Source organism: Gymnoscopelus braueri (assembly GCF_963280865.1).
Source record: "Gymnoscopelus braueri genome assembly, chromosome: 7".
Taxonomy (NCBI): domain Eukaryota; kingdom Metazoa; phylum Chordata; class Actinopteri; order Myctophiformes; family Myctophidae; genus Gymnoscopelus; species Gymnoscopelus braueri.
Window position 1 is genome coordinate 35232335 of NC_137608.1, and position 13880 is coordinate 35246214.

At 47.6% G+C, this 13880-nt stretch overlaps 1 protein-coding gene across 4 annotated transcripts in view; it reads right to left on the bottom strand.

Annotated features, from left to right (window-relative positions):
• Positions 1 to 662: 662 nt before the first annotated feature.
• The window catches only part of kat6a (K(lysine) acetyltransferase 6A), a 47399-nt gene continuing 34181 nt past the window's right edge, over positions 663 to 13880 (bottom strand). For all 4 annotated transcript variants that reach the window (XM_080434220.1, XM_080434218.1, XM_080434219.1 and 1 more), the window contains 6 exons: positions 13146 to 13239; positions 10682 to 10913; positions 9349 to 9571; positions 8256 to 9077; positions 7443 to 7713; positions 663 to 6598 (listed from right to left, as the gene is read on the bottom strand). In XM_080434220.1, the coding sequence (XP_080290346.1) occupies positions 3180 to 6598; positions 7443 to 7713; positions 8256 to 9077; positions 9349 to 9571; positions 10682 to 10913; positions 13146 to 13239 (5061 nt within the window). In that variant the 3' untranslated portion in view covers positions 663 to 3179. The remainder of the gene's footprint in view (positions 6599 to 7442; positions 7714 to 8255; positions 9078 to 9348; positions 9572 to 10681; positions 10914 to 13145; positions 13240 to 13880) is intronic.

The window sequence follows — 13880 nt, forward strand, 5'->3', positions numbered from 1 at the left end:
TGGTTCAGTCCTGCAAGTGACATTTCTTTGTTAAAATAAGAGCAAACTGCTCTATAGTCCAATAGTAATCAGAAATTCATTTTCACGTCAGGGGAGAACTCACACATGATGCATGATAAATAAGTAGTCAGTAAATTGGAAGTCATGGGGGGAGCAAACAAAATAGGAACTGGAGCTTTACAAATTTAAGTGTATAAAAATGTTCTCACTCCTGATTGGATGAAAGTGGTGTCCTACCTGAAAAATTACTTACTAAAGAGCTGGAGAGATCCGCTAAACCCACTGGACAAACACTATGGCAATGATTACCATCCGAGTAGGCCTATAGAAATAACAGTTTTAACAAGAAAATATCAAGTACCTTTAGCAGCTACTGCTTGGAATAGCAATTTAGTCAATCTAAAACACACACTATCCATAAACATATTAAAAACTATCTTCCCTACACAGTGACACTACAGTTGAGGCTTTCATTGAGCTGTGCAACTCAAGAAAATAATGGTGAGCCAGACCAAAATTCATCAGAAGACAAATGTGTATGGGCTCATCATTTTGGGACCTGTGTGAGGTATACATATCTAAATTATTTCCGTCAATTATTCATTTAGTACATCTTAAAATCTTATCTTCGTTGAGCTGATCAGAAATGGAACAGACTTGAATCACATCAGAACTGAAGAAGCCACCATGAAACATAAATGGCTCAACATAATTTATTTTTGTTTTATGTTAAAATGTACAGAGTTCTTTGAAAGTACTTGCTAAGAAAGGAAACAAAAACAAACAAACGAATAAATGAGAAATACATACAGGGACAAAGTAGAGAGTCGAGGCAGTGCCGAGTGCAACTCAACCTTCACTGCGTGCCCGGCCATCGGTCCTTCTCTCTTTTTATTTTGCGCTCTCTTAGCTTACAACGCACCATGTACAATTACAAAGGATACAAAAAGGGAAGCGATATAAACAGACAGAAATATACTGAGCTCATTTTTACATGCCTCTTAAATGTAAGGAAGTCATCCTATACACACAAAGTCAAAAATAAAAAAGAAAAAGAAAAAAAAGAAAAGAACGCTAAGTGACCTTTAGATATCCGTTTTTTCCTTTTGTTTAAAATAGCATTAATATACTACACAAAGATAGAAAAACTCTAGAGATGAGATGGAATGGAGAGGTTAAAGGCATCTTAAAGTCACTAAAAGTGAGTGGTAATTTTTTTTCGTTTTGAATTTCTTAGTAATTATTACCCCAAGAAGTCGAGCTAAAAAATATGTATTGATTTTGTTCCTGAAACAGAAGTGAAAAAAATGACAGTACCAATATCAATGTCAGAATTTTCCCATTGTATATTATAGAAAAAACATTTTCTCTCTACAATATATTTTTTTCTTCCTAAAGTCGAAAAAGAGTCAGCTTGTGTCAAAAGAAAGCTGCCCAGTCAGGTAGAATTCATAGAGAAACAAAACAGAACAGATCAATACACACAAATAAAATATGAAAACATCTGGTCTGTAAGGAGGAAAAAAAATTGTTTTGACTCTGAATACTGGAACATGGAGCAACTGGGTCCAACTCCTCCAACCCTCCCGTCTAACACCTTTAACCAACCAGGACCCTACCAACACCGCCACCACCACACACACACTAACCCCGTTTGAGGCAGTGTGTGGTCTGTGGGAGGGGCCAGTAATACACAAGATGCATGTACAGTAGGCACACCTATGCTGAAGGATGAACTGCCCCTCACCCTGTCACCAACCAATGGGAGTGCAGAGTTTTACAGTTTGAACAGAAGAAACGCCATTCAAAAATAGAACCCCTGGACCGTCCTGGGTCATCAACACTTAATTGAGGGGAGTGGAGGGAGGGGGTTGTGTTCAGCTACTATTATTAGCAACTGATTTGCCTTAAGGCAGGATTTCCACGATTCATTCTGTAGCCCCCTCCCCCAAACTGCTAAAGGGCTGACATTATATATAAAGAATTTGTCAGTGGAGTGAGATATATAAAAAAAAAAGAAGAAAAAAAAAAAGAGTAGCACTTAAAAGTGCTGGCCACCAGAGGGAGACAGCTAGAGTGTGTATGTGTGTGCTGCTGCTGGATTATTAGGAAGTACCAGAATATTTACATCTAAAATGTTTCTCAGAATGGCGGCATATTGTAAAACAAAACAAATGAAAACTGCTACTTCTTTTATTTTAGCGACATACTATCCATCAAACATGACCCTGCTCACCTGTCTCCTGTTTCTATTTTGCTGTGCATCGATAGACACACATGCGGCGTCCATTCAGGAAGACAGAAATCAGGAAACTGGCTTATTCCTCACATGGGCTGAAGGCCTTGCTTCTATGCATGTTGTGTCTACAACCATGTGAGCTCCTCTCCCTCTCGGAGTGCAGACGGGAGACGCAGATGTTTTATTTGGTGAAAGAGCAAACCACTGCTCCATGGACGCCACGCACGTATGGACACCCAAGTGTATGAGCGTAGTATAGGAGTATTTCCGTTACAACTAAACGTTGATGAAACAAATGAAAATAGAAAATAAAAAGTTGTTTTAAAAAAACATAAAACAAAACAGTCCATCTACAATGTCTCATTGTCTCTTTTTTAAGATAAGGCTTCCTATGTCATTTAAAAGATTGTGTGCATGGTTGAATATATTCAGTTAACCGCGTTTTGAATGTTTTCCTCATTTTGAGGTCCCTCCCGTATAGTCTGTCTTTTTCCCCCTCTTTCTCTTGCTCCTCATCTCTCCTCCCATGTGTTGCGTGAACCACTGACACCAGGCGGAAGTAGGCACACCGTTGGTCTACTTGAAAAACCGCTTCGGAGAGAAGTGTATAGGCCTCACATCGGGTGCTTAAAGGTCGGTGTACGCAAACACAAAGCTATTCTGCCAGCTGCCTCCCATAAAACAACTGGCTGGGGGGGAGGGGGGGGAAGTCTGACTGAATGGAACAAAATGACAACATAGAAATACAAGAAAGCCAAAGACCCTCTCTCTCTTTCTCTCCAACTCTCTCTCTCTGTCCCGTCTCTTGTGCCTGTTGCGGCTGTAGAGAGGGTGAATGAGAGTCACGGTACAATATTTAAGAATACAGCTCAGTATGAGCGCTGGCCTGCCATGCCCCCCTGGCTGAAGTTTTGTTTTTTGCAGTTTGTTCTTCAGATGCTCATCTGCTCATGTAAGGTGACTGCTTGGGCACACCGGCATAGCTGTGATGAGTGGGGCCCGTGTACATCATGTTGCCGTGGTGATTGGGCTGCATAGGCTGCTGTGGGTAACCCTGTCCTCCCATCATGCCCATCTGCATCTGCATGGGGTACTGGGCTGGCTGGTTCATGTAGGGCGGGTTACCATGGTAACCGCTGTTCATCATCGGCTGGGGCATGCGGTACCCAGCTGACATGGCATTAAGGGGCGTCATATTCATGCCATTGTAGGCTGACGGGGCAGGCATCAGGTTGGGCATCATGCCACGCTGCACGGCCAGGGTTCGCGGTGTGCCCTGCATAGCCACGGCACCGGAGCTGCGGCCGTACAGCTGCTGCTGGTGTGGGGCCGGGGCCAGCTGCTGTGTGGCTTTCGAGCGGATGGAGATGTGACCCTTCACCGTGGCCATCTGGCCCTGTAAGCGCTGAGTGTGAGGAGGAGGCGGCAGGCCAATATTGGTGCCAGGCATGTTGCACTGCAACTGCAGTGACCCCAAGTTCATGGACCCAGAGCTGAGGTTGGGAGGGCTGGTCATGGTGGACTGTCCCTGGGAGAGGGGAGGGTGGGGGGAGGGGGCAAGTTGAGCCAGCCCTGGGTTGGACAGAGACACACTGGTGGCGTAGGACGTGACGGCTGCGGAGTGGGAGTAGGGCATGGAGTGGGGGTCCATGATAGTGTTGGTGAGTTGCTGGAGCTTGGCCAGGCTGAAGGTAGCCGAGGGCTGAGGGTATCCCCCCGTGCCAAAGTCTTGACCCATGCGTTCATACAGGCTTCGGCCTCCTCCCCCACCCCCGCTTTCTGGGATCTCCATGATCATGGGAGTGGAAGAAAAGCCATTACCCATACTGCACTGAGACAGGGACTGCTGTTGCTGTTGCAGTGCGGAGGGCGGGGGCTGAGGGTTGGGAGGTTGTTGTTGCTGCTGTTGAGGAGGGGGTTGTTGATGAGACACCTTCTTCTGTGGTGCCTGCTGCTGCTGCTGCTGCTGCTGCTGCTGCTGCTGCTGCTGTTGGTTGGCGCTGGGTGGCCTCTCAATGACCACACAACTCTGGGGAGATTTAATGCCGCAGTTAGGGGTGTTGGATGGGGGTCGCGGGGGCTGTGGTACAGCATTTCCTCCATTATTGGCTCCCGGGCCAGCGTTGTTTGGTCCCGGTGCAGTCTGCTGTATGAGGCCGCAGCTGCCCATGGAGAGTTGTGAACCCACGGGGCCCGAGGAAGACGCCAGGCCTGGTGTGGGGACGAAGGAGCAGCTGTTAGCCTGGGAGGAAGAAGAGGAGGGTGTGGCCGAACTAGAGGACGAAGAAGCGGCAGAAGCTGCAGCAGAAGTGGCTGAGGCGGCTGGACCGGCAACGGCCACTGACATTCCCCCTCCACCACCACCGCCCGCCCCGCTGGCTGCTCCACCCATGGTGGAGTCGTAGCTGCTAGGGTTGTCGTAGTTCTCAGTGGTGCTCTCGATGCTGCCCAGGTCACTGAAGCCACTGTCCACCACCTGCTGGGAGTGGTCAGATACAGACGGCACGTCCATCATCGGGGATGTCTCCATGTTCTGTTGGGAAGGGGCCGAGAGGGAGCTGGGATGTTCCGGGGTGATCTGGGTGTATCCTCCTCCTCCGCCTCCCCCTCCACCCGGTGTCCCCGCTGGGCCAGGCGTGCCTCCCCTCTGTGCTCCTGCTGGCCCCGGCGACATCACACCGGGGCTGTTGACCGAGCGTACAGACTGGTTGGGCAGGGGAGGCATGGGGGTGTTGGGCAGGGGGCTGCTGTGTTGGGAGGTCCCACACTCATCCACAAGAGCCAGAGTCTCCTCCTCTGCCTCCCCTGTGTGGCTGAAGCTCTGCAGCGTGCGGCAAGCGGCCAGGGTCTCCTCACAGTCCTGGTAGGCTCCATGATGTGGGTGGGGCTCAGCCTCCTCATCCTGTGCAGTCTCCTGGGTCAGAGACTGCACAGCCTGCACCGTTTCCAGGTCCAGCTCATTGGAGTGGTGGGGGTGGTGGTGGTGATGGGTGTGGTGAGGGTGGTGGTGGCCCAGCTCCTCTTTGAAGTCGGGGTGTTGTTGGTGAGGGTGGGAGTGAGGGTGGGGGTGCTGGGGCTCCATCAGCAGTGAGACTGCCTTGTCCTCTGGGTGAAGAGGCTGGATTTCCATGGGCTCTGCTGGCACGGAGATTGCCGTTACCGTTTCAACAGCCGCGGCCGCGGCGGCCGACTCCTCCTGCTCCCTGCGCCTCCTCTCTTCTTCCTCAGGGTCGGCCGAGGAGGGCCGGCACTTCACCTCCTGCTGCGGCTGCGGTTCCTCCTCAGCCTCCTCCTCCTCTTCCTCCTCCTCCTGTTTGCTGACATAGTTGCGGGTTGCACTGTCCTGCAGGTCTAAAAAAGCCTCTCCACCCTGAGGCTCCTCTTTGACAGGAGGAGAGCTGGCGCGGGAGGCAGGTTCTTCCTCCTCATCTTCATCATCTTCCTCCTCATCTTCCTCTGACTCCTGGCTCTTCCTCTTCTTACTGCTGCTACTGCTGCTGCTGATGCTCTTGTCCTCCAGGTGTCCGTCTCCCTCGTCGTCGGCGTCATGGTCTTCACTACGCCGGCTGCCAGATCCTGACATAGCCTCCGGTCGTCTGCCGTTTCCAGGTTCCTCTTCCTCTCCCTCGTCGTCATCCTCCTCCTCCTCCCTGTCACCCATTTCTGCATCCTGGGACTGAGGGCCCCGGGGTGCCGCGGTGGAGGACGAGGAAGGGGAGAGCAGGGGACGGGACGGTGGACGACTGGGCTTGTCGTCACCCCAACAGCTCCTCTCGGTCTCGTCCTCTTCCTCCTCGGGCTCAGAAACAGGAGGCGGTTTGGGGGCAGGCGGAGGTGGCTGGCGAAGTGCAGGGTTCTTGGGCGGTCTGCCACGCCTCTTGGGAACCTTCTGCTCCACGGGCTTGGGCGGGTAGTCGTCTTCATCATCAGTGTCTTTGCACTTGTTGGCGTTGTCAATGCTGGCTCTGCAGGCTCTCTTAGCAGCTCGGTTCTCTACCTGGGACGGCTGGGCAGGCGTTAACTGCTGCTGCTCCATGGGTCTCTGCCTCTCCTGCTCTTGCCTCTTTGCCTCCTCCTGTGCCTTCTGCAGGTACCAGCTCCGTGGCTTAGGTCCAGGTTTCATCTTGATCTTTGTGGGTGGGGGGACTCCGGATTGTGCCAGGCTCTCTGCAGCCGCCCGCTGTTTACAACCGCTGCCCGGCGGCCTGCCTGGACCACGTTTCTTCCAGTGGAGGGGCTTACGGCTCTTGCCTTTAGGCCAACCTTTCTTCTTCTTGACAGGAACTTCAGGATTGGCCTCTGTGGACTCTGAAGGGGCCGCAGGAAGTGTGGACACAGGCTTCAGGACAGGGGTGAGGTCTGACAGAGAGGAGAGAAGAGATTGACCAGAATGAACATTCACATATAGGTAGATACAACGCTTAAGGTTCTTATACACTGAAGTGTGATGAATAACCGAAAATGTGTCTGTGAATATTCAAACTAGTCATTTGGTGATGCCTCCTTCATATATGTTGATGCTTTTATTCACGGTGACAAATCTACCTTCTACTTTCTTTTAGAGCTGGCCCCAAACATCCGAAGGTTCGATCATTACATTGACATTTGAATGTTTATTAAAAGGTTTGGATGTTCGCTTATTTATTTTCCGGTTCCTGACTCGCATGGCTACTCATTCTGCCCTTTTCTACCGATACAAAAAACTGTCTGTGTGCGTGTCGTGCATGTATGCGAGTTGTGGCTCTAGACCGGATCTGAACACAGAACAGTAAATAGAAACATGGCTTTCTACAGATACTGCCGGACAATGCGACGACGCCAGTTATAGTTTAATGTTAAAGAATATACGCATATTCTGGAGTGGTTAGCATAGTGGTTAGGAAGTAATTAAGACTGGACTTAAATGGGATTATTTTCATTTTCTTGGCATCTACTGTTAACTATGTCCTCATCATGATCACAGATATGCTCTAGAAGGGTGATTTATTTTATTTTATTTCAGCTCTTCTTTAAAGTGTAGTTTCCAATAACCAATAATAATCAATAAAGCCTTGATTGGGAGCTTTGCAAAGTATCAGTGTGCGGACTTCTATTTTTTTATCCTGCCTTGATCGACTGTTGGACCTGCACCTGCCGTCCAGTGGATGTGCCAGTTTTATTTTTCTTATAGTTTCTAATAACCCCCAAAAATATCTCAACTCACCGTCGTCCTCTGACTCAGTGAGGTTAGAGCGTCGGCCCCTTTTTGGTCCCGGATCAGACAGCCTCATGGCAGAGCGGGCTGGGGGATAGCGTCGCAGAGGGTGGTGGTGGTGCCCTAGGGGAGTTTCCTCCTCCAGACGGGGCATGGGCCGCTCTGAATCCGAGTCAACAAAGGGTTCGTCCAGGACCTCAGTTGTCTCAGAGATGGTCTCGGTCACTACACTGCTGTGAGGGTGGCTCCGCTGGCGGATACGACGCTTCCTCAGGGGCTTCTGGTGGGGGAAACGAGGGTAAAGTCAGCTGAGCATTGATTTTCTTTTACAGTAACACACTACTTCATGCTTACACTCAGTTACACATATTCCCAACGGGTTGCTGATAAGTACAACTTAAGTGGGGTCAAGGTAGTCTCTTGCTGTGTCTTCATCATCTCTTCTTCACCAGAAGAAGAATCACAATTTGAAACTATTTGTGCTATCACCAGTTCAGAGCTGGTGATAGCACAAATCATAGCTAGCAAGTATTAATTCCTAAGAAATTGAGAAATGATGAATTTGGAGAAATGGGGAAAAGATATAAACCACAAGAGTGAGTCAACTTTGATCTACAATTCAGACAGTTGTATGTCCATTCAGTAGCCACAGATTATATGCGAGAAACCTTAATACACAACCTGATTTTGATGATTCTGCAGTAAGGTGACTTTTTTTTTAAATAATCTCCTCCATTAATCACTATTCTCTCCTATATATTCTATTATTGGACCACTTAACTGAATGAACACCAGTATGTACTGTACCATCAGACTGCTCACCTTGCATTTTAGCCCCATGGCGGGTTTGGTGAGGATGGGTGGGGAACATGCTCCTCTCTCCTCGTTCTCATTGTCGTCGTCCTCATCATCATCGTCGTCATCATCATCATCATCCTCCTCTTCGGATCCACTGCTCTCACTGAAGCAGCTCTTTCTGACAGGCTGAAGCTGTTGCTCGCTGAGCCTGGCCCCTAGGGCTAGCTGGGACAGTCCCTCCACTTGGCCCTCTCTCAGTCTGGGCTTAGGAAAAATTCTCTTTTTCCTGGGGGGTCGACCGCGGCGTGGAGGTGTGACGACCGGGTGTCTTGCCATGTCCGCTGGCCGCACGCTGGAGGCAGAGTCAGCCCGTCGGTCCAGGGAGAATAGGGACGGTGGGCTAGTAGAGAAGTGTTGTGTTGTGTTACTCCCATCGTGGTTCACCTCCTCCTCCTCTTCCTCCTCCTCTTCCTCCACCTCAGGTGGCCGGATCTTGGGCGGCCGCCCCACCCGTGGTCCGTCCTTCACCTTTCCCCAGGGCCAGTTTTTGGGCGGTCGGCCCCGCGGCCGGCGCTCTCCATTGGCAGGAGGAGGAGGGCGTGAGGGCTCCTGGGCGGGGGTGGGTGGAGCAGGGCAACGGGCGACGGCAAGGGAGGTGGTCACCGGGGAACTCTGACTAGTAGGGAAGCCTGGGAAGCACTTTCTTTCCTCCTCCTCCTCCTCCTCTTCTTCCTCCTCCTCTTCCTCCTCCTCCTCCTCCTCGTCATGCTCTTCTTCCTCTTCCTTCCTCCTCCTTTCTTGGGGCAAGTGCCAGGAGAGGGGCGAGACCTTGTGGCTGGGTTTGATCTGTTTACACATAAAAATTATACAAAAAATTTAAAAAATCAATTGCAAATCTAGGAGAAAGGAGGCCTGAAATCAGTCAAAGCTATGATATGCGAGAGCTACAACAAATACAAAACCTCCTCAGTGCCATCGTTTTTATTTTATGAATGCAGACCGAGGAGCCACTATATAAGTAGATAAACAGGAAGAGAAACAAACAAGACGGTAGTCAGAAACTGAACACGATCGGCCACCTACATGAAAACCAAGCAGCATGTCAACAAAAACTCACATTCAGCTCCTTGCGGTTGTTTTCCTCGCGGTTGTTTTCCTCTGGCTCGTCGTCCTCTTCATCGTCGTCGTCGTCATCCGCGTCAGCGTCAGAGACCACAGTGTTTGTGACAACGACTGGTGTCCAGCGGAGACATTCAGGGTCTACATCTAGCTCCCTGGGCCTGGCCTGGAGACGTGCCATGTGGTTGGCCACCAGCTTCTCTCTCCGCACCAGTACCAACCTGGAGAAGACCAGGGAGGGAAGTCAGGAATAAAGTCTGTGTTAGCATGCGTGTTCTTAGCAGTGGTGGAAAGTAACTAAGTACATGTACCCAAGTACAATTTTAGGTACTTTTACTTTACTGGATTATTTGAAAACTTTAGTTACTAGTTACCGGTACTTTGTAGATTTTGATTATTGCTACAAAACATATATTAACCATTTCTGCCCTATCTAAACTTTGGCTTATTTGAAAATGGAAAATGGCCGATCTACAAGCTCACAATGCGTCGCAATGAGACGCATTGTGAGCTTGTAAATCTGCTATTTTCAAAAGATTTTTATACATTTTATACATTTGAAAACTGGTGAAACAGGACATTCTGCATGCGTATGTTCTACTTTTGGTACTTTAAGTACATTTTGATACCAATACTTTTGTACTTTTACTCAAGTACATTTTGAATTCCGGACTTTTACTTGTACATTCTACATTGCAGTATTGATACTTGTACTTAACACATTGGGTGCCAAAACTGTATATATACGGTTTTGCGCATACTAACGTTGAGTGCCAAAACCGTATATATACGGTTTTTGGAAAAAAAAAAAAAAAAAAAACTTTTTTTTTATTTTAATTTTTTAATTTTTTTTCCTTTTTCCTTCACAGCAACAGGAAATATCACTCCTACAAGATTTAGACTCCAATCCACCTCCTGGTTAACTTATGACTTCAAAAACCTGTATCTCGGCTCCTGTGCACTTTTTTTTTTTACAATGTTAATTTAACTATTTTCAACTGGCTGCAACTATGGAATGGATTTCCGAATGTTTTAAATTTTTTTCCCCCGATTGTACGAGACCTGTATGTGTGTAATGAGGGGATCACCGTGAGGACGGTGATCACTGAAAATATTTTGTGACTACTTGAAAAAGGTTCAAAATGTTTAAAAAGTCCTGGCACTCAAAGTATAATATTTTAATAAACCTCTGGCACCCAATGTGTTAAGTAAAAAAATTGAGTACTTTTTCCACCACTGGTTCTTAGGCGTGTACAGATAACTGTATTACCATGCTGCTCCAGCATGCCGAGTTCAGTATGTTAAACTGTGTGTAGTCTCTCGTCTCTAACCTGTCTCCTCGCTGCTCCAACATGGTGAGCTGGTGCAGCGTAGCGGTGATATCCTGGGGGCAGATCCCCGTCAGCTTGCTGAGGTGGCGGATGGTGAGCTGTCGGTCACGGACATGGTGGAGGCACTCCAGGACAACGCTGCGCCAGTAGGCCATGTAGGACAGACGGCCCAGGTCAGACAGGGGCTTCTCCGGGGAGCCCGGCTGGCCCTCACGCTTTGACAGCAGATAGCCTGCAGGGAGGTTGGGAGGTTACATCCAGCGCTCCTTTGACTCAAAAAGTGTGATGAAGCTTATGAGCTCAACAGTGTGGTGCCGGAAGTAAAAATCCCATTCATTTTCTGCATAGAGAATTAAATTACCGTATCAGCCATGTCGTAACAATCGAATGTAGACTTACCACGAGCGACGTGGTTGTAAAACGATGCTATAGGCTCCGGTAGAAGCCACATGTCTGTATGTAATCACATTTACTACACACAATCCTAAAATGTAGCAGCAATGATTGGTGAAGCTTGTGTTACCATGGAAATGTTACTGCCCCCGCGAATGTCACGTGAGTTTATGCTACACTAGATTACATAGCTCAGACACAATCGTACATCGTCGCTGAAAATCCCTAAAAGTCAATTACAATATTTTAGCACACTATTAATATAAACACTATAATAATCACAATGGTTAAAGTTAAAAACAAGCAAGCAAAATGATCCTTTGATTGGAAGCATTGGAAATGCATGTACAATGGGATTTATGGGATGAGTAGTTCATTCTTAAAATGTGTCTAATTTCCCAATTATTTTTATGAACCGGATCAAATGTTTTAATGGTCATGATTCACCAGGTCAATGGCTTGATTCCAGGCTTATACTCTATAAGGATTTTCTGAAACCTGTATTGAGTAAATGAGCGCCAGAGCCGGAAGAGAATTCTAAAAGTGGATGTTCACTGGTCACATTGAACTCTATAGGTGGTAGGGTTTAATGTTGGACTACACTACATGGCTGAATTAAAAACAAAATTACACCCTTCTGTAAGTTATTGATTTTTGCATTGAAAACAATGTACTGGATATCACCATTCTTAAGGACAACTTGTACAGAGGGAAGGAAGCACAGTGTTGTTTCACTTTCTTTTTTAACTTCTGGCTTTTCTTGCCTTTGATAGATAGATTTGATACGAGACAGGAAACGGGGTGAGAGTCAGAAAGTGACATATAGCAAAGGTCCGCAGGGCTCTGGAATCGAACCCGGGATCAGAGTAAGCTGGGATCAGAGTCTATGTGGTACGTGCCTTAACCACTCGGCTATTGGCGCCCCAAACTGAACATAATTCATTCTATTGCATACTGAAATATGCCTTTATCCAACAAAGAAACATGTTCAAACAGGTCTTCTTTCAGAACCAGTGAATCTTTTAAGCATGTGAACCTGGATCCGTAGAAATGCATTTCTAGTATTCTACTAGGGCAGTATCTTAACCCGGGCATTGATTACACAGTTCAGAAAAGATTCTCATATTTTATTTTTTACCAGGCCTCGCTTCAATTCCTATTGCCAAGTTTTCAATGGTTTCTGATGGGGGAATTTTAGTGCAACTGAGACTGCCCACAACAGCCCACAACATCCAATTTTCATCTATCAACAACCATGAGTCTTTTGGCAGTGTCCTTGGGCAAAACACAGCGCACCCACTTGCTCACTCATTATGCAAGTCTCGTCGAATAAGAGAAATGTGAGAACATTGTCCTGTCATGTTTCCCAAAAAGTAAATAGGTGTCTCAGAGCCAATCAGCACCGTTTAAACACTTTAAAGCTAGCAACAAGCACAACTGCTCTCCAAAGCACAGGAAATGTGTGTCAGTGTGTTTCATTCACTTAATTCATTCAGGAATCAAGCCAGGCATAGAGAGCGTTCAATACAGGCAGGTTTCAATCTGAAAGGCCACGTGTACTTCGATCCCTTGCTATCGAGTGGAATGCCAAAGGCAACAACCCAACTACTCTGCAATAGAGGAATCAGAATTAAACAGGCATGACTCTGTAAGCATGTAACCCGACTCCGTCAAATGGAAGAAGCTTGCGACACACATTTTGTTTCACAGCCTACTTCCATCTGAGACTTCGGTCGCAGAATCGATGACAGACGGCATTTCATTTTTTCAAGCTACTAGGCAGGTGATTGGATGATAACGCCCCTAGCAGCCGCTGATTGGTTCTAACACGCAGCGGACCGGGCAGCTTTACTCCCTGAGCAATCCCAGACTCCTTCCTGAAATCAAATGCAAATGAGATTTCCGGAGGGAGGGGGGTTTACCAGGCTAGTAAGCATGTCTGTCTGTGTGCAATTGCACATCACTCTGGGTGTGTATGACGGCATGAGTGTGTTGTATGGGTGTGTCCATCTCTTTTTGTGTGTATGCAGTGTGTATCTATCTGAGCTTTGAGGAAGGATGCGGGCCTTACTGAAGTCGATGAGGAAGCGTCCGTAGCCCCTGCGCTGGTACTGGGGAAGAATCATGATGCAGGACACGTTGTACTTCTGTTGACAGTGCTTCTCCTGAAGAGGGGAAGACACGCACACGGGGAGACACACCAACAGAGAGAGACACACATACATTTTACACAGAAACCAACAGATAGGCACATACACAGGCAGACAAAGACACACACACACACACACACACACACACACACACACACACACAGTCAAACATGAGAAGAAGTATTCAGCATTGAAGTGTGGCATAGATCATAGGACTTTAAACACAGCTACACGGCATGGTAATGTTTCACTGCACATTCGGTATGGAAACGATAAATTATATTTTGTTCTCCCTAGTCTTGCACAGTGTTGTGTGTAATGTTCAAGTGCCACAAGGTCAGGCGAGTTCATCATTTCCTACTGCCATCTGCGTGAGCAGTGTTCAGAGTGTGTTGCCTGCCTGGTCATTCTGTGTTGGCCTATGCACGGATGGGGCAGCTACCATGACTCGACAGCTGTCTGGTTTCACTAAACGGTTAAACAGGTTGAACCTGAAACTGAATTACGCACCGTGTCATTCACAAAGAAATGCTGGCAAGCCAAAAAATGTCACCTGAATTTAACACATTGGGTGCCAGAGGTTTATTAAAATATTATACGTTGAGTGCCTGCATTTCTTCCATCCACTTGCGTTACACGTTTCGTGCTGTGAGAAG